The 26,454-nt window shown below is 38.9% G+C and overlaps 4 protein-coding genes and 1 non-coding gene across 8 annotated transcripts; 2 read left to right on the forward strand and 3 right to left on the reverse strand.

Moving 5' to 3' along the window:
* Positions 1–255: 255 nt before the first annotated feature.
* Positions 256–5,102, forward strand: cldnd1b (claudin domain containing 1b). The gene is made up of 5 exons (XM_020100269.2): positions 256–392; positions 757–1,262; positions 1,631–1,723; positions 1,865–2,002; positions 3,315–5,102. The coding sequence occupies exons 2-5, from the start codon at positions 986–988 to the stop codon at positions 3,533–3,535; spliced, it is 729 nt and encodes a 242-aa protein (XP_019955828.1). The 5' UTR covers positions 256–392; positions 757–985; the 3' UTR covers positions 3,536–5,102.
* A 266-nt stretch (positions 5,103–5,368) lies between these two features.
* Positions 5,369–12,028, reverse strand: LOC109637766 (N-acyl-aromatic-L-amino acid amidohydrolase (carboxylate-forming) B-like). Of its 3 annotated transcripts, none has more exons than XM_069530924.1 (8): positions 11,916–12,028; positions 10,769–10,870; positions 9,555–9,781; positions 9,278–9,470; positions 7,168–7,261; positions 6,953–7,060; positions 6,614–6,726; positions 5,369–5,839 (listed from the first exon to the last, which is right to left on the reverse strand). In XM_069530924.1, the coding sequence occupies exons 3-8, from the start codon at positions 9,779–9,781 to the stop codon at positions 5,645–5,647; spliced, it is 930 nt and encodes a 309-aa protein (XP_069387025.1). In that variant the 5' UTR covers positions 10,769–10,870; positions 11,916–12,028; the 3' UTR covers positions 5,369–5,644. The 3 variants fall into 3 exon arrangements, with proteins under 3 accessions (XP_069387025.1, XP_069387026.1, XP_019955880.1); XM_069530925.1 differs by having other exon boundaries at positions 11,779–11,985; XM_020100321.2 differs by lacking the exon at positions 11,916–12,028 and having other exon boundaries at positions 10,769–10,983.
* trnag-ucc (transfer RNA glycine (anticodon UCC)) lies at positions 7,973–8,044 on the reverse strand. Its single transcript has one exon. It is a non-coding gene; the product is annotated as a tRNA-Gly (tRNA).
* A 4,401-nt stretch (positions 12,029–16,429) lies between the features above and the next one.
* tacr3l (tachykinin receptor 3-like) lies at positions 16,430–22,753 on the forward strand. Its single transcript, XM_020100341.2, has 5 exons — positions 16,430–16,990; positions 18,240–18,428; positions 18,981–19,131; positions 21,367–21,563; positions 21,649–22,753. Exons 1-5 carry the CDS (start codon positions 16,623–16,625, stop codon positions 21,848–21,850), a joined length of 1,107 nt encoding a protein of 368 aa, XP_019955900.1. The 5' UTR covers positions 16,430–16,622; the 3' UTR covers positions 21,851–22,753.
* Positions 22,754–22,899: 146 nt separating this feature from the next.
* LOC109637775 (ecto-ADP-ribosyltransferase 3) lies at positions 22,900–26,407 on the reverse strand. Of its 2 annotated transcripts, none has more exons than XM_020100334.2 (4): positions 26,271–26,407; positions 25,939–26,045; positions 25,137–25,840; positions 22,900–24,326 (listed from the first exon to the last, which is right to left on the reverse strand). In XM_020100334.2, the coding sequence occupies exons 2-4, from the start codon at positions 25,999–26,001 to the stop codon at positions 24,251–24,253; spliced, it is 843 nt and encodes a 280-aa protein (XP_019955893.2). In that variant the 5' UTR covers positions 26,002–26,045; positions 26,271–26,407; the 3' UTR covers positions 22,900–24,250. The 2 variants fall into 2 exon arrangements, with proteins under 2 accessions (XP_019955893.2, XP_069386749.1); XM_069530648.1 differs by having other exon boundaries at positions 25,939–26,042; positions 26,271–26,355.
* Between the last annotated feature and the right edge of the window lie 47 nt (positions 26,408–26,454).

Raw genomic sequence — 26,454 nt, forward strand, 5'->3', positions numbered from 1 at the left:
AACATGATTAATTTATTGCCATACTAAAATGACTGTTTCAGTGCTTTGCAAAATATATGGGAATAAAAACAAAACAAGAACGAACTTATATAACAAAGATAATGCAAAAGAAAATATATTAATGTAAAAATATATAAGTATGGACAGGTAAAAGTGTAAAAGCAAAGAAATAAAATAGGATATAAAAATAGGTCAATATTCTGTTGACATCTGGGGGAACCACACTGTACCAGCAGGTGGCGGTCATGAGAATAACGGGCGGGCTGCCAACCGTCAATCAAACCGAGAAGAAGAGTGAAACTTAGTAACAGTGAGAAAGGGGCTGAAGCTGAAGCTAACAGGACAATATACCCGACACACGCTAATGTCCGGACACTTTGTCCAGCGATGAGGTAAAATAAAGACCCTGAATTAAAATACTTCGTGTTTATTTCTCGGCTAAATGGTTGAGTAGTCACGTAGCCAGCTGCGGCTAACTGAGGCTAGCTAGTAAGATGCTAACGTTGTCATGGACGAGGAAGTGATGTTTGTTGTTATTAGCTGAATGAAACAGTTATAACATTATCAAATGACTTAAAGTACTTTAGTGTGGTCTGTTGTGTGTTGGTAAAGTTAATAAGAGGTCAACAGCGTTATACTGGAGCATGTGTGTCTACATGAGCTAAACGCCTGTGTGTGTGTGTGTGTGTGTGTGTGTGTGTGTGTGTGTGTGTGTGTGTGTGTGTGTGTGTGTGTGTGTGTGTGTTCTCTCTGCAGGTCGTGAGCTCCTTTGTTTGGGACAGCACCTAGTGGAAACATGTCCGGATGCAGAGACACTGTCTTAATGTTAACAGACATGTCGTGGTGCCAACACACCAAGAGGAAATATCATTTCTAACACCACCCAGGCTTCTTCGCTAAAGCCAATTGTTTTTTGATTGATCACCGATCGGTTCCTTGCTATAGACAAGAAGCTCAGAACGAGCTGTTGATTTGCCTGGAGATCATGGTAGATAATCGATATGCCACCGCTCTGGTGATCGGCTCGGTGCTGAGCCTGCTGGCCACAGTGTACCTGTCTGTGGCTGTGGGGACTCAGCAGTGGTACCAGTACAGCAGTCCACCAGAAGGCGTCAACGTCTCAGTGCTCAGAGCTGAGTTCATCAATTCAGAGTGCGACGAGCAAATCTACAGCAAAACCATTTTCCAGCTGAACGGCACCCTGGGACTGTGGTGGAGGTGCATTCTGGTGCCCAGCCAGTCTCACTGGTATAAACTACCGGGTAAGATTTACTGTTTAAAAGAGATTAATGGATTCATAAATACTTTATCCTCAATCATATAGACCCTATGAGCTGTAAATACAAGGTCATGTTGTGCTGACAATCATTCCTCTCTACCACAGTATTTTATTTGAAAGATCAGAAAATTACTAAGGACACTAAGTATGTCTGGCTGAATTAAGCCATTTTCGAACTCCAGAAAATTGGACGCTGACATTTTCCAGTGTTAATATCTTCCACATTTAAAGAGATAATTTGTCAGAAGTTTGTCAGACAAATTATTTGAAGACACTTTAAACTCTGTGAAGATTATGATTGTAATGTTTTCGCATATGAAGTTCTTTTGGATTTATGATCTCTGTCTTTAGATCCCAAGATGGAGACCCTGTGTGTGAGCTTCACTCTTTCTCAGCAGTTTATTTCAAAGTACAAAAACAGCGAAGAAGATCTGCTGAGGACATGTAAGTCTGCCCTACACCAGACTTAAAGGCGAACACTTGCTCTGTTTCCTCCCTTTATTGTCTTTAAGGATCTTTGGCGATCTTAGATGATGTTTTTGACCGTAGGTACATTAACCTTGTTATCGCTGTCTGTCTGTGCAGATCTCTGGAGATGTCAGTTTCTCCTGCCTTTGGTGTCCCTGGCCTTGGTTTTCCTCAGTGGCCTTGTTGGATTCTGCGCCTGTCTGTGCCGCAGCTTCACCCCTACGTTTGGAGTGGGAGTGCTCCATCTCCTCGCAGGTGAGTCAGAGAAATGCTGCATATTATAAACCTGGATTCAAACCATAAACTAGCATTGATTCAGATGTTTTGTCCTGATGTTCAACCCAGTTTCAGCAGTTGTATAAACAAGTCAAGACAAATTTAGGCAAAGAGCAGAGGATTATGCAAACGTCAGTCATCACAATGTGCTGTCAGTCCAGCAGACTTCCTTACAAACATACAGTGAAGGAAATAATTATTTGATCACTTGCTGACACAGGCTGTTGCTTGGCAACTCGAACCTTCAGCTCCCTCCACAGATTTTCTATGGGATTAAGGTCCGGAGACTGGCTATAGGCCTATCCATGACAGTAATGTGCTTCTTCTTGAGCCACCCTTTGTTGCCTTAGCCGTATGTTTTGGGTCATTGTCGTGGTGGAAGACCCAGCCATGACCCATTTTCAGTGTCCTGGCTGAGGGAAGGAGGTTGTCGCCCAAGATGTCCCGGTACATGGCCCTGTCCGTCAGGTGAAGTAGTCTTGTCCCCTTAGCAGAGAAACACCCCCAAAGCATAATGTTTCCACCTCCATGCTTGACGGTTGGGATGGTGTTCTTGGGGTTATAGTCAGCATTTCTCTTCCTCCAAACATAGCAAGTTGAGTTGATACCAAAGAGCTGGATTTTGGTCTCATCTGGCCACACCACCTTCCCCCAAGCCTTCTCTGAATCATTCAGGTGTTCATTGGCAAACCTCAGACGGGCCTGTACATGTGCCTTCATGAGCAGGGGGACCTTTTTAAAAAAAATTCTGTCTCTCACTTTTACAATAAATCTACAATAAATTACAATTATAGACTGTTCATTTCTTTGTCAGTGGGCAAACTCAGTGGGCAAGCGATCAAATAATTATTTCCTTCACTGTATAGTACTGTGTAAGATCTTTTTGTTTGACCCTGCTTGTAGTAAATATTCAATTAGTCTGTAACTAAGGGCCCCTTGGAGTGCTCACTCCTCTGCCAATGCTAATGCCCTATCGGCATGTTTAAGAAAGTGAAATTTCATACTAGTTCAGTTCCCCAAATGTGCCCAAAACGTTTTATCATGAATTATTATATGATGAAAAAAAGGAAAATGGTTCCTGGATCAGCCCCCTGACCCGGATCCGCCCCAAAATTATATGGGTTTTTTGGGACTCATTCCACTTCCTTTCACCAGGTTTTAGCCGAAATCTATAAAAAATTGTATCCAATTGTGCTTAAACAAACAAATAAGCAAATTTACAAACAAATAGTCAGGGCTGAAAACCTCCTTGGTTAAGGTTGTCATGCAGTTTCTTCTTCAACTCAAACAGGTCTGGGCTCCCTGGGCTCCGTCTGCTGTTTCTTGGTGGGGGTGGATCTGCTCCACCAGTACACCACGCCACCAGAGGGAGTAGAGGGCTCGATGGGCTGGTCCCTCTACCTCGCCCTCATCTCCTTCCCTCTTCAGATGATGGCAGCTGCTTTGTTCCTCTGGGCGGCGAGGAGTCACCGCAAGACCTACACCCGCATGACGGCATACAGGGTCGCATAAAGAAAGGAGAGACTACTCTAACAGAAGTACCTTAACACAACCTCCTGTCTGAGGACGTCATTACACATCTTTTGTCTATGGGAAAAGATGTTATTCAAAAGAATTGACATATTCTTATGGATCTAAAGTAAACCAGACCACTAATCATCATAAGTGGTTATTCTTTGAGTTGTGTTTTCTCACCTTTGTTTTGACCCAAAGCATGCACTGTGTATTTTAAAACCCAGATGTTAAAGAACATCAGTTGTTTCTGGTGTTGTTGCCGTGCCGTACTTTATTGCCTTCTTTTCAGTTGCCATTGCTTTTTACGCTGCTCACCACATTGCTCTTATATCAGCAATAAATACTATTACATGCACTGTGACAAATAACTCACCTGTAGTTAAAGGTCCAGTGTGTAAGATTTAGATGAAAGGATCTATTGGCAGATATTTAATGTAGAATAATCCTCATGATGTTTTCACTAGTTTGTTTCATGTAAATTGTATGAATTGTAGTTTTCTTTACCCCAGAAAAGACCCTTTATATTCAAATACTTTATATTTACATTGAGGGGACCCTCTCTACGCAGGCTGCCATGTTTTTTACATTAGTCCAGACTGAACAAACTAAACACCTTTTAAGTTTTTATGACAATTAAAGGCTCCCACAGTTTATTTTCATGTTTGGAAGGAGAGGGTGAGGTGAGGGGTATTCAGCTGCAACATGCAATTTCAACACTAGATCTCACTAAATTCTACACACTGTAACTCTAAATAAGTCAGGATATCTTTCTCTAATAGTGCATGAAAAATATTACCCAAGACTTAAATTTTTTTCTATTTCTGATGGTTTTTGTTCTGTTCTAATTTTACGTTGTGTTAAATATGGAGCCTTTGCTGTGCATGCCTTTTAAAGCTGACATTTCCAGCATCTGTGGTAATTGTTGATTTCTGTCTGTGGTATGCGTCAACTAAATGTCAGTAAATGTCACACACTAAAAATTTAACCACTCATCCTCCATTGTCGGCCGTGTTTATAGATCTAATATTTATTAAGTTGGTTAACGTTTTGAAAGATTAGAATTAAATTGATGCCACTCAAGAAAAGAATTCAAACTGTGATACTTTGTAACATTTAGATTTTAATGTTTCAGCCCCAAACTGAACTGCTGCCATTTGTACATTTGTATTGATGGAGTGTCTCTGTCTGTTGGTTCCACACACTCTGTCCTTGTAGATCTCAGTTTCAGCCGTTACTTGACTTTTAAAAGTCTAAAACTTTATTGGTGAGAGATCAGAGTCATAAAGACTTTGAACAGCTGCAGTAATCTTCATTTGCAAGTGTGAATCCTCTTTATACTCACAGATGTGTGTGTGTGGAATTGAACAAATTAACTTTGTTTTTTGTGAGTCAAATTTCAAAACAACTCATGTACCAGCAGCAGAAGACAAATTGTAATGTTTTTGTATCACAGTGTTGTTACACATCTGATGTGTACACACTCTGGCTTTTGTAAATGTTTTTATGTATTCTGATGCACACTGTACTTGTTTCTGTATTAATAAATTTGACATTTGTTGACTTAGTTATACTAATTACCATTTATTATTGTTGTTATAGAAAACTAGAATGACACTCAGTAGAGTCTATACGTCACAAAATGCACAAAATCATTTTTATCAGTCTCCTAAATGTGCCAGATTTCTTTTTTAACATAAATCCATTTTTGGTTCTCTGAGGTAATGGGGAAATGTTGAAAAATCTTGGAGTCCCTTGGTCCAGAGTTAGCCCAAAATTGAATGGGTTCTTCCACATTTCTGTCTGTTGAAAAAACTCAAAACACAACAACTGTTTGAAATGATCCATGTTTCTTTTTATTCATTTGAATTAAGGCCACTTAGCAAAATAAATCAAATCTGTTTCCTGAGAATAATTCTAACTAATCTATGTTCAGGCAATACATTATTGTCACTAGTACATATAATTTATGAATAGAGTAACTCTTTATCTTTAATGAATCTTTGGAGACAATTAAAAACATTATCGTACAGGTGGTGTTTGTGTTTGAATTCAAATGAATCCACCATTTACATTCTTTACAGTATCTGTCTCGTTCTGTCTCTGCTCTCAGACCGTCTTCACACTTATGGACGGGATGGTCCGAGTGATCTTGCGACCTAAACAGAAAGCTGTGTTCTTCTCGTAGTAGGCACATTCGTTGATAAAGAACGGGTAGAGTTCCTCCCCTTCGTGCCTCACTGTCTCCCCTGCAAATGACAGGAAAATGGGGTCGCCAGGTCGCAGAAGCTTGAAGTCATTATCCTGGAGGAAAACAGGCAGCATGAACAGTGTGAGTCATTATGCACCATGGCAGCTTTATGATGCAAATATGGCATTTAACGTCAAACAGGGTTCATCACTTCATGGATTTTAGTGTGTAAACCGTGCAAGTGAAAAGAGCAGCACTGTTTTAATAATAATAATAATAATAAAACGTTAAGGAAATTTGCTTTTTTCCAAAAGTTGAATAAGAAGTTTGACATAACTCATGTGTGTTTTGTTTCGAAAGAAAACTGAAAACGTTTCCGTTCACAGGTAATGAAATCCACCTTCCAGCACCTGTAAATCCTTCCAGTGAACACATGCTGACGCTAAGGATGTCTCTGAGGAGAGCTCATACCTCCACCAAGGCCCAACCGTCCCCTCAAACACAATCAGAGATATCAGTCCACACAATATGCCTGGTTATTTTGTTCAAGATCCATGAATGATTCCCTGGGAAATTGAAGAATGATAAACTCCTGGATTGATGGGTTCTTTCTTGGTCCATGTCCCATCCTTCCACCAGTTTACCAACAAACCAACGAACAGAGCCTCCTTGACAGAGGTAACATTTTGTAGTTTTACTTTCTTTTTAAAGTCCCTACAGTGACAACAAGATTCAACAACTGACTTTGGCTTCATATTTCTCGTCCTGACACGAGACTGGTTTTAATCCTTTCATCTAACTCTTGGAAAGACAGCAAATATGCATATTACCCAAACTGTCATGGTGACAGCTCATGAGTGCACACATTCTCCCCAGATGACCTGTACCTGCAGCTGCGGGTGGATGGCAGCAGTGATCTCACTGGTCGTAGGATCCCTTGGGTAGTCAATTTCCTTCATGTCAGCATATAGCTCTACTTCACCTCCTTCGAAAGTGCTCCCTGTTGGCAAAGGACTGTATTAGTAAGGATGAGTCAGGTTGGTGTAGTCCAGAAGGCTCATTTAAACAGAGGCAGATAAAGAGGCAGGGCTAGGGGGCACTGGCCCTCTGTGAAATCTTCATATGTGAAAGCCTCATTTTCTGGGTTTGCATCTGAAAACCTTTGTTTGAATTTATGCATGTGTGTGTGTGCGTCAGCCCGTTAAACGTCAGTGTTTGTTTCCTACCAGAGTTGAATTGCTGCAGCCATTCTATAGTGAGGTCCACTGCCTTTTTCATCGTGTTAAAGATGTCTGCTCTGAGGACACCGTTGGGTTGAGGACCCATCTCGATTGCTGAAGAGATAAATAGCTCAAAAGTCTTTTAATCGTTTCAGTAATTGAGAGAAAAAATATATTACTATCATGCAGACAAACATTCAAATACATGTACACACACTTACAGAAGCCATGTTTGCCCAGTGAGTCTAAGGAGTAAGCCTTAGAGGGAGGTAGCTCTATCTGGATCGCTCTCACAGGCACAGAGGTTATCTTGCTCTGAAAATCAAACACAGCAACTGTTTACAGCACGGCATGTTTCAATACAGCTCTGAGATTCTTTATATACAGTCTATGGTTTTAACATGTGGAGCTGAGGTGCAGATGAACGGAGCTATGAATCGGAGGGAAACAAACACAATGTGATAATAACAACAAATGAAGTTTGACAAAGAGAAATATAAACAATAAGAAACTGTTTTTCAAGCCACCACCAAATGTGTCCGGAACTTCGGTTTACGACTTTAAAACCTGCACTTTGTGTTGTGCTAAATAATAGCATGCTAACATTTACAGTCTTTTTTAAAATGTGTTTACGATAAGATAAAGATAAAAGGTCAGTAGAAGTAATAATATATAAACAAGCAATAAAAATACAAAAAAATATGATAATATAAATAGAAAATAAATAATATAAGCAGTGAAATGTTGAAAGTAAAATAGATGTGTAAACTATTTTATATATAATGTAATATAAATATTTGTGTTGATTAATTTGGTATCTATCATGAAGCATATGTAGAATCTGTTGTCTTTATGAACATCAATATTATACACTGACATTCTGAGACACTTTTTGTTGTATTTACTTGAACATATTCAAAGATGAAATATTTTTAAATATTATTCTCCGTTTTAAATCTACGTAAACTGTATCAAATCTATAATATAATCAAAATCATTGAATTCTGAAAAAAAACAAAAAGGAGTTGCGTTGGCCGGGAATCGAACCCGGGTCAACTGCTTGGAAGGCAGCTATGCTAACCACTATACCACCAACGCTCACGTCGACGTTCGAGTCAGATAAAACTGTGTAGCTGCACTGTACAAGGGCACTGCAGAGGATTTACACGATATTGTATATAATTAATTCTGACTTGTTTGAGTCAACGTGGACAGAAACAGTTTTCTTCTATTGTGTTTGTCAAGAAGCAACAAACCAGAGAAGTGGGTTATTGACCGACCTGACCCCCCCTCCTTTATTTGAACAAATGGTTCGGTCCGCACGCAAACTGAAGATCAGTCGGAGTTTACCATCACGTGGAAGTGGGTGTTTTTTTCCTCGAGTGTGTGTGTGTGTGTGTGTGTGTGTGTGCGTTAGCCTGTTAGCCTGTTAGCTTAGTCCCAGGTGATTTCAGACCACTCCTCTTCACTAAAGTTGTAAATGAATACCTTAAAGTTCAGTTCTGAGAGTTTTCATTTCTCTCCCGTTTCTACTTCACACCCCTTCAGTCGTAATGAACCAGCCCAGCTGAGGAATGGCCCACGTGTTAGGTAGTGTGACCACATCTGTTGGAACTTTAGTATAGTCATATTTAAAGTATTTAAATACTAACCTTCTACTCCAGAGAGAAGATTGATCTTTTGAATTGATTACACTGACATTAGTCTGGTTTCTGTATTTAATTCAGTGCCACCATTTGTCCTTCTCATTTCCATTTTATTTTCTAGTTCCACTTTGACAGCTGGTGCTGGTTTATTTGGTGTCTTAACATTGTTGATGATTTTAATAGTGTCATTATTGCTTGCTGTTAATGTATAAACAACTTTGCATATGTGCTCATTTGACTTTAATTGAAACAGTTAATGCAAATGTAAGTTTCATTTAATGTAAGCTATTTGTACAAGTTTGAGATATTTGTACAAGTTTGAGATGAGAATAAACTTCCCCTCAACATCAAATTGGTAGAATCAGGGCCTCAGTTTAAAAAGTCACTTGTATAAAGCATTTTTATGTTTATATTTTAAAAATTATTATTTATAGTTCTAATGTTGTTCTCTTGTCTGTCTTGTTTTATTGCATTGCTGAGTATGATGTAGCATTACTACCATTTGCTCCTATAATTTATTTTGTGAAGCACCTTGTAACTCTTGAAAGGAGTGACAAAAGAAAGTGAATTATTATTCCATATATCCATATTATTAACTCTCACATCAGTCAAGCATCAAACAGTGACTTGCTGTTGCTGGTGGGGCCTCAGATATGTTCATGGGGCCCTAAGTCCCTGATCGTACCTGTAAGTATTTGTAAATGTGCAGGCTGAGCAAGTCTATGGAGGAACATATGATGCACAGGCCCATGTTGGAAGTGGTGTTGTGGAGATCGCAGAGCAGATCCACGGCCTTGTCACTTCCTTTGGGCCCGAGCTGAGCGTTCAGCTCTTGGGCTCGCCTCACCTCGTAGGGTGAGGAATCTGTTATCGGGGAACTGAAAACCAGACAGAGAGTTTTGTCATGAATTAATATTCTTGTGGAATCAATTCTCCCACAAGGGTTTTGTTGTTTATCTTACCTCAGTATATCTTCTGTGAAGCAGCGGTTCAGATCTGTGTCTATGTATCTCCTGCAAGCCTCCACTGCTCGTGGGTTTGATAGGACGGTGGTTACTGAGACAGAATCAGTCTCTTTTGCCTTGAGTTTCTGCAGTTCCCTCGAAATATACACGCCGGTCCACTCATTTCCATGGGTGCCACCAGAAATGGCAAAACGGGACAGTGGCGGTAAAGACTCACACTCCATCTGTCGGCAGGAAAAAAAAGAGTAATTATGATTAATTGATTATTGTCTTCAGGCGTTGTACAAGTGTATATAGGCAATTAGGCATGCCTGTGTTTCTTGAAGACGTTTTACTTAGCGTTCTATCTGTCTGTCTATCTGTCTGTCTAGCTATCTAAATCTTCACAGATATGTCGCTATTATGTTGTATTTCAGTTGTTAAAATATCTGAAGTTGAACGAGCCAGTAAGTCAAAAGTTAAATATGTGTAAAGTCAGCTGAACCTGTTTTTAAAATGTAAATGTGTTACATATAAACCAGACTTGACAATTCTAGTAAGAAACTATGGGGTTGAGAGTGTAGAAGTCGTCTGGGATGACAAGTCTGTCAGTCATTTCATTTAATACCTGACTCAGTCTCAAACAAGTTATCCCATATCCACGTAGTGACCGATTTTAGCTTTTCCAGTTTGTGTTTGTGAACAATAGTACAGACGACTTTCTGGGCACACGTTTAACAGCTTTAGGTGTAATTCACAAAATGTTCACTCACGGGGTGAATTCATTTGTTGCTGTTTAAAATCACTGAAGCCTAATGAGTGTGAGCGAGAACGTGCAAGTCACTGAGAAGAAAATAAACTTCTTCCAGAGTTGAAGTGTCTAGGAATGTTCTAGGAATCCCCCCCCCCCCCCCCCAAATCTTTGCAGAATGGGTCAGTGTGATATTTTTGTGCACATCTGTACACATCTGTCCACCAGATGTGCATTAGTCAATGCAACATCGAAGCTCTAGACTGTTCCAGCTCCAGCTGGTTTAACATTGAGTCTGATCAAACAATCACAAAACAAACGAATTTGAAAGTTGGTAATTGTTCACAAACTGCTGACTGTCAAAGAGCAAAGTTCTGTGCTGCTTTGTTCAAGTCACATTATCTGCACAATGAGAAAAACACGTCAGTCAGTTCGACACAACAACTGCACAAGAGACAGCGCTGTCGGCTGCATGTCTCACCTTTCTGTCAAAACTGGCTCCTGGTCGCCACTCGCCGACGTCCAATAACCTTTGAACTTACACAGCAGGTTGTATGAAGAGAGAAATGCAGTTTTTCATAACCTGCAAACAAAACAATTAAAAGTGAAACTCCACGAGCTGCTCCCCTGTCCTGACCCTGCACCGTGAACACTCAGGCATGAACATACAGATGCAAATTGCTTTGGTTTATAACTGGCTCTCCTACTTCCTGGTGTTTCTTTATCTCCTCCCATGCCCATCCTCTTTTGCGTTCTGCAGATCAAATTTCAAGCAGTCGGAATTTTTACGATGTAACGTGACATCTGACTATGGTATTTTCACTCAAACCAGTTGGAGCCCCTTTGCTCTCTGGTCTGTTTTGCAACTTTGAGGGTCAACAAGAACAAACGCATGTTTTAAGTTTCGCCACTGATACAAATCAAGATAATCTACTGTAGCAGCTGCACTGAAACACAACATTTCATAATGGAATAATGAGCAGTGGTTGAAGTCTGATAAATGTGGCGTCTTGTGGGGAAAAACAGGGTAAACAGGGTAACAGTGTAAACATTGTGAATGTTCTGAAAAGGGCTGCAGACAGAGGTGGATTTTATCAAGAAGAAAGGGACCAGTCCGACCAGTTTAAATGGGTGAACACCACAAGTCAGTCTAATGGCAGTCTGAGTGGTTTAATAGTCAGCTGTAACTTCACAGATGTGTACATTTATTCTTGATTATTGCTGGTTTATTATTGAATTCATATTTATATTAGATTTTAATATGTAATATACACATAGCCTTTATTGTAAGTCTCAGACAAAACATCTTTTTACATTCTTTCTCAAACTTATCTCTGATGATCCATTTAGCTCATTCCAGACCTTTTTCGTGACAGTTCATATTGAAGCAGTCTCTAAAAGTGACCCCTCAGAAGTCTGTGAGTTATTTCATGTCATTTTAATAAGAATTCAAGGTTCGAAGATTAAAACAAAACAGGAAATGCTACAAACCAGCCAATTTAAAATCGATGAAGCAGTTTGTTTGTTCTTCCTGGTCTTGTTTCTGATCATCTTGTGTCCCACTTGAGATGTTCTGAACCACAGGTTGGGAATCAATAATCTATAAATGTAAAAAACAATGTAATTACCTCACTTCTTTCATGCCTCCCCATAAGCCTCCTGATGTCCTCTCTCTCTCTCTCTCTCTCTCTCTCTCTCTCTCTGTCTCTCTCTCTCTCTCACTCTCTCCATTTAGACATGTGATCCTGTCAGATTAGTCACTTGATCATAAGCTGCTTCCTCACACTCATTCAATGTTGCTCACTCCATCATTCTCTTCTCCCTCAGTTCATTTCAATTCGTTCTTTTGTGCGCAATGACTTGGGAGCTGATTTCTCCAGATCTAAAGCTTATATTAATCAGACATGTCCAGATCAGTTGTTTTATGATCAGTGATGTCATGGGGAAGTCAGAAAATGTCATCATGTATATTTCAGAAATGCATTTTTCCAGGTATCTTTGTATCCTATTGGACTACACACATATAGCTCATATAGATAAAAAAAAAAGTTAAATCATGAATGATGTCATCATGACCTCACAACTATTATTCAGAAAATGATGTCATTATTGTAGAAATGCATTCACTTTTGCAGCCAATAACATTAGAGCTATGGTCTACAATTTATGCAGATTTGCATGATTCATCACCATATGGTTTAAATGACAACACGATAACATGATGGAAGAGCATTATTATCATTACTTTATAAAAAAAACTACATAATGCATGCAGGGTATCCATTGTTACCATGATGACTTTCATTTAAAATAATTTCACTTAACTTTTCAATTTTTTACACTTTTACACAGACGAACACCCACAACCTCGGCCTTTAGTTAATATGTGTCGGTTGCAGGCCTCATTTCAATGGTAGGCGCCACAAATGACCTTAGGGGCTGTAAAAGCAGCCATTTCAGTTTGTATTTGAACACTGTCCTGTGAATAAATCATCCTGAACACAAATAGCTGTAGTCGTCTGTTTACTGAAGGAAGGTTCTCTAAATGAGGCCAATAGCTCTAGGTCATGGAATGACAATGATTATCCTGACTTTTCTTGTGACAGGTACAAATAATACAATGTAGGAATTACAACGTTACCTTGAGGCTGACTAATGATTGATTTGTAAGAGGGAACACAGTTAATTTACATATCACTGCTTGTGTCACACTGCATACACATTTCGGACAGGACAGACATATAACTTACTAAAGGTGTAAAAATAGAATATTACAAAAGGCAAAAGCAAAAAAAACCCTCTGCACTGAACTGCCTTCATTAACTCTAACTGGACTATCATATTTAGTAATTCCAGCTGAGTTCCTGTTGTAATATCCGGTAACTGCACAATGTATTTATATCTCACATGATTAAAATAGCATTGAGCCCCCCTCCTTCCAGCATGGTTTAACAGACTGAGCTTTGATGGATCATATATATAAACATGTCTCTGTCCAACAAATCATCACAAAGCAGAAATCCTCCCTGAAATGATTCTGATCGCAGACTTTTCTGTTTGTAAAGTTGTTTCTGGGAAAGTTTGTGTTGTTTTCAGCAGCTTTATTGTCATTGTCTCCAGATACCACCGGGTGGCAGTGTTCAATTTTCTGAGAAATGTCCAATTCTTTAGCTATTTACTGAACTATAACCATGCATTACTATTGCTGCTACATTCCATTGCTCCTATTTTGGTGAAAACAACCAGTTCCATTTGCAGATATGTTTGTTGTTGTTTTTTGAAAATCCATTTAGTTCAACAGGATTTGAGTAAAATATATTTAAATGATCTCATACCAAAATTAATCCATAAATATGATTTGAGATATGAGATATTATTATATTGTTATCTGTGTAGTTAGGCTCAAACTAGATACTGACAAACAATTAATTACATTTTAAAAGCATTGTTGTGGTTATTTTTTACTTTAAAGTGTCTTCATGTGTATTTAATGTAAAATATCAATCTGAAAAGTATTTAGTGTAGTGGAATGGAAGAAGAAAGTGCACTTCAAAAGTAAAATTGTATTTAGTATACAACTGCTGTAAGGGAAACATAAAATGATTAAAAACTGATGTTCAGGATTGTGTTTACTTGTATGAAACGTTACTGTTGTTTTCTTTACACACGTCAATCACACATGTTACAGACACAAAGACTCACACACCTCACTCCAGCTGTTATCACCCTTGTGATTAAATCAAGCCTTAATTATGTAAAATAGAGGAAAATAATTTTGGATGCAGCTAATGATATTATCGTCTAGCTTGTGACCTTTTCAGTATGGAGGACAGGGCGTATTCAGAGGAGGTTCGAACTGTGACATTTGAGATAGGGAGTAGCCCAAAAGAGGTGGTCTCTGGGTAATGAGGTCTTGCTGAGAGGAAACAGCCTTTTTGACCTTCTTGTGGTCTTAAAGGTTCGGTGTGTAAGATTTAGGTGAAAGGGATCTATTTGCAGAAATTGAATATAAAATAATCCTAGTGATGATTACAGTAGTTTTTTCATCTGTATGAGTTGTTGTTTTCTTTACTTTTAATTTACATCTGGACAGAGTCCTCTCTACAGAGGCTTCCATGTTTTTAGCCCAAACTTTACAAACTAAACACCTTTAACTTTTATGACAACTGGTTCTCTTTCATCAACATGCAACTTCACCACTAGATGTCACTAAATTCTACACACTGAACCTTTACGTTCAGAGTGTACATAAACTCAGGATCTCCCAGTCTGCTTCGAAGTCTGCAGAATATGTTTTACTGTTTGGTGATGCCAAACTGTGCACACCACAACGACACATTGTACAATGTGAACTTTTATTTTTACACACTGCAAAATATCATTCTGTGTGAATTTATTTTGCCTACAAATTTTCACATTTAGTTATAATGAGTCTACTAGAATTCAACCCCACATTTCAAAACATGTTTTGTGAGTGTGCACACTCAGACATTCAAACCAGAAACTCCAATTCCAAAAGTATAAACCTTATTTTTATTTTACAATTTTATCCAAATTCTGCATTGTTCCTTTTTTTGTTTAGAAAATGTGATTAAAATTTTACACATTTTCGTGATCATGATTTTGTCTTAAATAAAAAATGTATATGATTGAAGAATTAATTATTCTATGTGCCTTAGTTTTCATATTCTGCTGTAGTTTTAGTTTTTTTTATTGACCTAACTTTACATTTAAAAACATTTGTTAGCAAAAAACTGTCTACTTGTCCAACAGTTGTCAGCCTGACGTGATCAGTTTGTCTGCATTATTCAGACTAACATATAAATCCTGAAGCTGAGCTTTGCTTTTTTGTGTCACAGCTATTAAGGATTAACTGTATCGCACTCAGACTGATCCAAGCTTTGGACAGTGCTAATGCAGGATAATAGATGAATCTGTGACATAAAGTAAAGATTGGACTTTTACCAGAGTTTTAAACTCAAAGTCATCAACAGCTGTTGATCAGGTTTGCATTTCAGCGTCAGTACATTTATTACTTCCACCAAGGAGGTTATGTTTTCACTTCTGTTAGTTTGTTGGTTGGTTTGTGTGATTGTCAGCAGAGTTGCACAGTAAGAACCCAATACATTTTGGTTTAGAGTCAGGATTTCAGTTTTTATTAGTATTACTATTTTCACTGATTACCAGCGGGGAAAAAATAATGGAATTGATTTAAAATCTCAGGCACATTTAGGAAACGGATATCTGAGTGGGTGGGGTTCAGTGTTGCTTGATTGAAATTAAGGGGATTGTTGGGCCTTGCAGGGGTATGTGCTCTTCTGAGTGCCATAAACTACTCTGGACAAAAGTGTCTGATAGATGTCATCTAATGAAACATAGTTGAAAATATTTGAACCAAACCTGGTTTTCAGTAGGGTCTCAAATAGTCTTAAATTGAATAATCACCATTTTAGTTCTACAAATTCTCTAAATACATTAAAATATTGCGAACTAGGTCTTAAATACTTTTAGGTAGGTCCTAATTGTGTTACATTTAATTTAACACTACTTCAGTCAAATATTAAAAGTTGCAGTTGAACACCGCTCACCTCACTCTCTCATTCCAAACATGAAAAATAACCTGTGGTAGCCTTCAGTCATAAAACTCAAAAGGTGTTTAGTTTGTCCAGTCTGGACTAATGTAAAAAACATGACAACCTCCATAGAGAGGACCTGCTCCCGATGTAAATATAAAGTATTTAAATATATGGGGCACATTCAAAGGTAAAGAAAACTTAAAACTCAATTTAGTACATTTCAGGTGAAAAACACTATTGAAAACATCACTATAGTTTATATTCAATATTCAATAGATCCCTTTCACCTAAATCTTACTCACTTAACTAGACCTGAGGAAACCCTCTTAAAGACCAAAACTTTATTTTATAACAACTATATTTAATCAAGACTGTACTTATTTAGCACCTTTCAAAACAAAGTGCTTCACAAATAGAACAAATAAAAGCATCAAAGACGAGAAGCAATGTAATAGAATGTTGTTTAAAATCAAAGAAAGCAAATAAAACAAAATAACATCATCATCTGAGCGACCTGGTCAAGATGGATAGTCCCCTTAGATCCACTGACTCAAACCTTTTAGCTGTTCCAGTTTAAAAAACAGAATGCCCTGATAGAGTGATGTGTTTGATGCTGCCTCTCTGAGTGATGGCACAGGGAGAGGCTGCATCAGGACCACTCTCCCCTGCCCTGGTCACATGTTCGCACTGTTCTCCATCAGAGAAGTGATTGAGCAGCAGCGCTTTGAAACAGACCCGAGTCGGGACTCTTGTTGAGGAATGGCCTCTGAACGGGACGGATCCAACTCAACCAGAAACATGACCAACCAGTTCGTGCAGCCGCCATGGCGCGTCGCGCTCTGGTCCGTCGCTTACAGCGTGGTGCTGGCGGTGGCGGTGTTCGGGAACCTGATCGTGATCTGGATCATCCTGGCGCACAAACGCATGAGGACGGTGACCAACTACTTTCTGCTCAACTTGGCGTTTTCGGACGTCTCCATGGCCGCGTTCAACACTTTGATAAACTTCATCTACGCGGCGCACGGGGAGTGGTACTTTGGAGAGGCGTACTGCAAATTCCACAACTTCTTCCCCGTCACCGCTGTGTTCGCCAGCATCTACTCCATGACCGCCATAGCCATCGACAGGTAACATGTGTGTCGTGCATTTGTTTCTTCTTCACTATAATCATTCAGTTTTCCTTGTTTTCTTTTTTATTTAATGCAATGCAGTTTGATTTATACAAGTTCATACACACATTGGGGCCATTCAAAAACCACACGAACAAAAAAACTAATTCTAAGCTAAATAAAACATTTTATGACTTGAATAAAAGATATTAAAAGATGTTACAGAAATACATATAATATGAAAACTTAACAAGGTGAAAAATAAAACAGAACTGTGTAAAATAAATAACAGTAGTATAGAATACAGTGATGGTCGGAACTTGTGAGTAAAAAGGTTTTAAATCTGGTTTTTAAAACAGCAATGGCAGTCAGCGCAGCGCGGTGCTGCACAGTGACTAGGTGCCTACATGCTTCCAGATTGTATAATTCACATATAAGTTACACTTGACAGTAATTTGTTCCCCAAATTCAGAAATTTTGATCTGTTTATCGTGCTTAAAGGTTTGATGACTTAGATCAGTGGTTCCTAAACTAGGGATCTGGAGCCCTTGGAAGGTCACGAGCCACAGAAGGAGGGTCAATAAATGAATACCAGAAATAAAATACAGTTTAAAAACAATTTGATATCACATTTTATTAATCATAATTGTTACGAAAGTGAAATGTTTATACTTTCTCTTTCTCCATAGCTGCTTTCAGACACACACTGAACTCTGGAGAACCTCCTGATAGTCTCCAGAGGGGCTGTATTTGAGAATGCAAATATCTAAGTGAGAGGCTCCGGACTTTCTGTGGAGATCATAGAGATTCTGCAGTTTCTTTGTCCAGCTCCCTGGTAAAAACTGCAGAATGTCAGAATGAGCTGATGTGAGAACACAGCAAGATAATATAGGATTCACCGTGAGCAAGTGGGCACGTTGATGTTGTTTGTGACGGATGCAAAAAGGAAAAAAACTAAAAGAATACAAACATCGGCATGCTGGTGACGACATAGTCTTATTTACTTTGGTATTGAGTTGTAAAAATGGAATATCTGAGCAAAATCAGCAGTGATCAATAAGGATGGTGATAAATTGATCTTTTCAGTGAAGGGAATTAAATATATCATGGTTTGAAAACTTCCTTAGCCTTGAACTTAGAGTGAATGAGTTACAGTGACCTATTGTCCCAGAGGCCAGCTGTGAATGGTCGTGTCTTTAAATACAGGTGTTCATTAAGCACAACAAGCAACTGTTATTTTTGTAATGTCTGTATTTGCCCCTCACAGGTACATGGCTATAATCCACCCTCTGAAACACCGTCTGTCGGCAAAGGCCACCACAAGAGTCATCGTCTGTATCTGGAGTCTGGCCGTGGTCCTCGCCTTTCCTCTCTGCTACTTCTCCACCACCCGAACTGTACCTCACAGGACACTCTGCTACGTGGCCTGGCCCCGCATGGCTGAGGACCCCTTCATGTGAGAACACACACACACAAACACACACACACACACACACACACACACACACACACACACACACACACACACACACACACAAACACTGACAACTGTCTTTGTTCAAGCTCATTTCAGGCTTCATCATCATTGTCATGGCAAAGATATGAAATCAAGTTTCTTACATTTATCATTATTTGTGCATCATCTGATTGTGTATCCTTAAATGGTGCAATGTTTGGCCATTTACAGGTTCATCATTTTTATTTGGGGATCTAGAAGAACATGAACATGCTGTAATGTTTAATATACACATTATTTGTCTCATACTACAAACAAAGAATTACCAAGATCTTTAAACTACTGTAAAAAAAATAGCTGAGAAGTGGTAAGAGGTCAATTTTGACTGCAGACAATGCTCATGCATTTGCAAAGATGATGATGACAGGCAACCACATGAATCAGACCATTGCCTTGTTTAAAATGATGGATTTCTCTTGGTTTGAATATTTCTGGAAACTCCAGATACAGTACACCAGAATACACTGGGGATTTGTCTCCTCTCTTGTGCAGGTATCACATCATAGTGACAGTTCTGGTCTACGTGCTGCCCTTAGTGGTGATGAGCATCACTTACACCATCGTGGGGGTGACTCTGTGGGGAGGGGAGATCCCCGGAGACTCGTCCGATAACTATCACAGTCAGCTCAGAGCCAAACGGAAGGTAAACCACATTTACTTAACATATTTACACTTGTTTAGTTTTTTGGAGTGGAAGCACACAGCTGTATTTGACCTCAGATAATAAGTGTGAATAAAGTTAAGTTTCATACTTACTACTATTATATACTTACTGTTTTTACTTGTCTTAGCCTTTGCTGATACGCTGCTGGGACATGACGTGATGGGGAGTCACAGACTGAGGTTCAAGCCCCTTTGTTGAAAAGCATTTGCTCATTTGGAAAAGGAATGAGGGAAACATAAAGCAAATATTTGAAAGAAAAATTCATTTAGTTATAAATTCAAATTTAAAATCTCAGACAAATAAAATCCATCTGTTGCAGTGGCTCAGTCATGGCAACATTTTGATAATAATTACACTGTGATGGCTGTATCTGTGATTTAGATGAAAATCAGATCTCATTTTATGATAAATTAATGCAAACAACCAGGCGACTCCAAAGTTCCCCGATTTTCTTTTGCCATCAATATATCTGAGCAGCAGGGAATCTTGTCTACAGCAGCAACAAGGGTCCATGTTTAGAAAGCTGCTGTTTGGAGAAACCTGTTGCACGAACAAATAAAAGTAATGTGATAGTTTGTGTGACAAACAGCGGCTGAATGCATTGGCAGAGATGTTTAATGAAGGGAACTCACGTTTTTCATATCACTGAAATCTTTATAATCTGAAAACCACACACAAAGAAAATGTATCATCGCACTTTATGTGAAGTGATGCAATAAACAGCAATAGTCGTTCAGCTGCAGCCAAGAAAAAGAGAGACGCATCCAGCGGCACCTGTTTTAGTTTAGCGTCTTCAGCCAGACGACACAGTGTGCTTCAGAGCAGAGGGTTGGGTCCAGCAGGGATTAAGGTCATCACAGCTGTCATGACGAGCATCTATCGAGACAGATCTGGGATTAACGCCAAAGAATAACATTTATTGATAAATGTCACAAATACTGTCATGGCACAAAGGTTTGGCTGCGGGGGTATTCAGAGACAGAAGATGTTTTGGATGCAAAAAAAAAAAAATCAACATTTCATATTTATCCCGTAAACTGAAGGTGATGAAGTTGGATGAAAAATGTAAATTTAAAGATAAAACTTAACTGAAGAATAGATTCCTGCCTTAGAACTATATTCTTTTGTGCCACAGACACAAGCACCTATTCAGTGCACAGAAATAGAGACGGCGGCAGGTGCAGCTTTGTCATTTACAATCTTGTTAGAGGGTTTCAAAGAAAAATATCATCAGAGACCGAAATTGAGCCGAGAAACATAAAAGAGATTTGTAAATGTCAGGAAAGCTTCAAGACAATGTCGGGCTTGATTCAAGGGCCGAGGATGACAGGATTCCATCTGGACGGGAGATAAGAGGAGGTCGCTCTCTCATCACAGTCTCACACATGAGCTCGGTGGTGCTCAGATGCCTACTCCCTTTTTAACCCCCCTCTGCTTTGTGCCGTAATGCACTGATGAGCTCTGCAGCCCTCTCTCATCTGTTCTACCTGAAACCTGCTGCGTCTGGTGCGTCAACGCTGACCTTTCCCTCTCCTCGTATGGCAGACCTTCTGTACCCACCGGCAAGAGACGTCATTGTTCTCAAAATGAAGAGAAATAGACAACAAACACGTAACTTCAGAGACTCTTCATGTGCACATAAAAAGCTGTCAGAGTGTGTTCCTTCTTTTTGTCAATGATTCTTGAGTTGACAGGACTAGATGATGCAGGGAGGAAGCCAAAGAAAAATATTTCTCTGATATTTACACCTTTAAACATTATTTTTATTTTTCTTATAAATTGGTGAAAATGTCCAAAAATCACATCTCACAATGCAAAGTCCTCGTAGATTTAAATCAAAATTCCACACACTCACAAATGTCAGTGCCCTAAACATTTTATTTCCATCAGGATCCATGAATTATTTGATGAAAAATAAAGGAAAATGTTGACAAATCTCACAACGTTAAAAAGTGGGGGAAAAAATCCAGATCTGCCCGTTCTGATCCAGATCGCCACCAAAATTTGATGGGTTCTTCCCTCCACCATGGATCTGTTTAGTAATTTTTGCGTCATACAAACAATTGCAGAAGCAAATGTAACCAGCTTGGTGGAAGTAATTATCACTCGACATCCTCTCAGCTCTGCAGGGTTTCACCTCAGCATCTGTCAGCTCAGCGCTTTAGTTGGACTTTGGCATGATGATGTTTGCGTTTCTCTCTCACTGTCTTGCAGGTGGTGAAGATGATGATCATTGTGGTGGTGACCTTTGCCCTCTGCTGGTTGCCCTATCATGTCTACTTCATTGTGACGGGTCTCAACAAGCGTCTGAGCAAGTGGAAGAACATCCAGCAGGTTTACCTGTCGGTGCTGTGGCTGGCGATGAGCTCCACCATGTACAACCCCATCATCTACTGCTGCCTCAACAGCAGGTGGGTACAAATACGGCACAACCCAAAACCCCCACATGTATATGATACACAACAGCGTAGTTAAAGGGTTTGATTTTGGCTGCAGGTTTCGGGCCGGTTTCAAGCATGTGTTCCGCTGGTGTCCCTTTGTCCACGTCTCGAGATATGATGAGCTGGAGCTCCAAAATACGAGACTGCAACCTGGTTACCAGAGCAGCATGTGCACCCTCTCACGGGTCGACACCAGCATCCTCAGCAAAGACAAGAGTGTTTATTCTCATGGAAACAGGTCAAGAAAACTGAACTGAATAATAAAGACAGTTAGCTGTAAGGTTGCTGTCTCCACTGTTTTTGGCACATAGATAGATATTGGGATGGCTGTACAACATGGGGTGAAGATGTTTTTAAGCCAGTTGATTTAAAAAAATATCATAAAAAAAACATAATGTAGCTTTAGAGAACTTAAACTCAACCCCATACATGAATGTGTTTTTTTCAGAATTTAGAATTGAATGTGTTTTAAATGCTGCTATTCATAAATTTGCAATCTAATTTTGTTTCTAATATGTATCCTAACATGTGTGTAGTGTGTGTGACAATTTAGCAAAATCCAAAAAAGATGAGTTCAACTAGTCGGTGAGTAATTTATATGTGGATTCATATCACTAGTAATAGAAAGTGTTTCATGAAGACATTTGTTGCTAATGAGATATTTCCCACATGCAGTACTTCCTTAGATTTTGATTATAATCATTAAATAACATTGATGCTTTGTTAAAACATGGTTAGAGCCTTGGTATTTTAAATGCTTACATCATATTTGTATGTTTTATATATTATTATACATTGTACATAAATATACTTTGTCAGCATCATATACTTTAAGCTGCTTTTTTACCACGTTATCCTTGCATGCTTTTATATAACTTGATACCAAACAGATTTATTTAATGTCATACTCACTGTAGACATACTGTACATTTAATCCCATCAGACCAAGACTCAGTGATTTCATCCATAGCAGTGATGCGCTAACAACACTGATGCCCTTAAATCTTTTCTAGTGACACTGAAAGGAAATGCAGCTCATGGCATTTTATGACCAAGTGTAAATCCACAAGTGCTCGTTCATGTTTTTGTTAGTTGGAAAAAGCATGTGCCATCTTCAAATGTGCTTAAAGTGTGCTTTACTGTGTGTATCTATGGATTTTCTTGTTCATAATAAATGTGCATACAGTATGTGCTTTCATATTCAGACATTTGATGCAAACTCGAACACACAGACACAAATTATCTGTGTTGTTTATTCTGAATTTTGGTGCTATATGATGTGAAAATAACTCTAGATCAGAACATGTTTATACTTGTCATTCTTTAATATTGTTGAACTTCTTTATTGTTACATGAAAGGAGCAGCTTACTGAGTCTACCACCATTATTTCAACCTGTCAAAATATAACAAGACGAGGGCAGTTCAACCAGTTTGTTTTATCTCATACGTCTAAAAGCTGTGGTGGCAATTTCTGTTAAATAAGCACAAAGTCAAACACTTCTTTCTGTAAGTTTAATTCACCATCTGCAGATGGACTCATCAGTACACATCACCTGAATGACATGCAGAAATGAGCAAAGAACACAGGAGAATCTTTGTTCTTATAACTCGCAGCCCCCTCCCACTAAGCATTCAAAGGTATTCATTACCCTCCTGTAGTTTCACTCAGTGGAGGAGACATCCTGTCCTTTTGTTTACATGTTCTGTGGATGACCCCCCTGTGAGACCCCAGGTGTGAGATCCCAATCAGAGATACCAAGAGATACCATTAATTGTGGTTTCTTAAGCCGCCATCGTAAACCTTATAGTTGCCCTTTTAGATTGACAATTTGGTCAACCATTTGGTCCGTCCTCCACATAGATGTCTGCTCATGCAATTATACATACACAAATGTAAGATTTCCATTACAAAGCTGATGTTATCAACTGAGACTTGAGCATCCTGGTGATGCAAAGGTTCATCTTTCTAACGAGCGTTCACTCATAAAAGCATAACACACAGATCAATAAAAAAGAAAGTAGAAGCAGAAGTAAACATTGCTTGATTTGCATAAAAGCAGGATTTGAGTTCAGAACCATAGGCTGTATATAAAGATGGATGACATGACTGCTTAACCTCAAAAGTAAGGCTTAAACATCTGGACCGCCCCCTGGTGGCTGTACATCATAAAATAGAACCTTACAAGTCAAATACATTTTTCTCAAAGATGTTTTCTGTCATTTCTCATCACACTGATGTTTGTCCAAGTGCTATTTTTCCAGTTTGGTTGTAATTAGTTATTTGATGCTATAAAAATGTGGTTAAACATCCCGATAGACAGCTGAGACTGATTTGTGATCGCTCAAATGTGAGTATTAGTGAGACCTCAATACCACAGCTCCACTCCACAATAAATTCTGGCTCCACACCAGTGTAAGAATATATATGTAATATCTGGAATATTTTGGCTTTGCACAGTAGGAGGACTGGAAGACACACCCTCCATCTTTATATTACAGTCAATGATTAAAACGTGGTAGAAGTGATTTAAAAAAAAGACAATATTTTTGCAGCTTGCATAATCTTAATTGCATTACAGCAAAACAGTTTTTCATTGTTTAACTGTAAAATCAAAGCAGTGTTTTGCATTTGAATGATTATTTTTCATTTATTCTATCAACAAATGAAGACAAGAGACAAAGACAAGAGCACCAACACAAGCCACACATGGGTGGAGACGACAGCTGGAGACCTATAAGACAAACAGAGATAAATAAGTTTAGATATCAAAATATGTGTAAGGCCTTAAAAACCCATCAGCCTCTTCTTATAGGCTAGGTGGTCATACATGAAGGTTACATTTCTATGAGACATGTTTCTGTTTCACATCATTTCAAGCTGGTTCCATTGAACTTGAATTTGTTGAATAATTAGTTTGAAGTTGTTTTACATGTGTTAAGCTGCTGGCTTAACAGATTTTGAGAAAACAAGTTTAACTTGAATGTCGAATTGAATCAACAACTAATCAGCTCTGTTGACAAATGTTATGAGAGATTTTCTTTATATTTTTATTTTCTCAGTTCGTCCTCTGACATGAAAGCTTCTCCAGTTGCAACCACCATGTAGAGTTGGTACAAAGAAAGCACATAAGCTTATATGCTTTTGTATTTATTACATATATATGATAAACAATTTTTAGAGGTTAGGGTTGGTAGGTTTTTTTTGGAAACACTTTTTATCTTATTTGTTCAAATCCTTTTCACATCCTGATAGCCATCAATAAATAGTCATCTGAAAAAAAAGAACGAAAAAAGTGCTGGCAGGACTGTACACCAACCAAACAGTGTTTTTTCCAGAGGGATGTATCGGTGTAGCTCTTCTTGCTAGTTTTTCCAGGATATAACCAACCCCAGCTTTAATTTTTACTTTGTATTTGAGTAACTTTCTAAGATTATGCAAACAATTTGCAACAATGCACAACCTCCTTATTCAAAGCCTACTGTGTCTCAATGCTGATGACAGTGAGCAACATATTTCAGTTCATTAAGAATCCGTCTCTTACCGTGAGAAGATGTCGCAGCTGTGTGAGCTGTGCAAGCTCTTCAGATCTGAATGTTTCAAGATGATCTCAGTGAATTGCGAATCGGGATCCTTTTTGGTCATTACGCTCGCCACTGTGAACTCTTCAGCTGGACTCAACAACACCTCGCTTGATTCCTCCTTGCAAATGTTTTTCCCCAGTTTGACATAGAAGCAAGACGTGATGTTTAAAACCACTTCCTCGTCCAAATCTGGCAATTCCTTCAGACTCAAGTTGGCCAAGGTGAACCTCCCCAGTCTCACTTTTGAGCCGTTTTTTGCCTCAACTGATTTATCTGCTAAAGTATACACAGTCTTACAATTCGGTGGCTTCTGCAGCATCATGTAATCCATGAGCAGGAAGTGGAGCGACTTAAAACTGAAGTTGTTTTCGTAGGTGCTAATGTTCCTGCCCATGGTCTCCACTTGGTTGTTAAAGGTTTTTATAAAGTCCTCATCACCGTCGACATATGCCCACAATGCAGCAATATGTTCTTTGATGGCTCCTGGGATCAACCTGGGACACTGGGTGTGGTCGCTCCATGCTTTCTGGAAACCTGCACTGAGGTTCAGCTCTTGTCTTAACACGCCTGAATGGATTAACTTTGCCATGGCCTCTTTACGGCATTTATCATACAGGTAGTCCACAGCATCTTGGGCCATGTACAGTTGTTTCTCTGCAGCCACCTTTATTTGAATACGGAAATTAAAATACTGTTGAGAGGAGAATATTTTAACGTATAACATCATAACAATCAACTGCAGAAGAAGAAAAGAAAACTTACACTGTAGTAGAGCGCTGTGAAAACAACTGCAGCAGCCAGAAGCACTTTTCGTCTGCTCCACATTTTAAAGGGCTTCTTCTTGTTGGTGTTCGTCCACACACAGACTGCTGCATACACCAGTAATCACAGAAAAGCGTTTCAGGACCCAACTTGAATAAAAATGTCTGTGTCAGGATGGGATGGGTTGTTGCTCTAATACTTTGTTTAGACAAGCGCACAATCTCCCTTTATCAGTTTTTTTCTCCGAAAACAGCAACCACCACCCGACACCAGATAAGATATAATGTAACTAGTGTCAACACTACGATGAAAACAGATACATACATACATACCTTATAATCAGGAGAATTAACTTCTGGTAGCAGCGAAAAATAAAATCAAGTCCATGCACTGAAAACTGCAGGGGTGTGATTATCCTTTGCAGAACAGTCCACTGGGAAGTAAAAAAAAACATATCTTACTGGGCAGCTCCTTCTCTTTTCCTGTGGAAGGAAACTCATCACCTCTGCAGGAGCC

The sequence above is a fragment of the Paralichthys olivaceus genome, chromosome 8, assembly GCF_024713975.1.
Source record: "Paralichthys olivaceus isolate ysfri-2021 chromosome 8, ASM2471397v2, whole genome shotgun sequence".
Lineage (NCBI taxonomy): Eukaryota > Metazoa > Chordata > Actinopteri > Pleuronectiformes > Paralichthyidae > Paralichthys > Paralichthys olivaceus.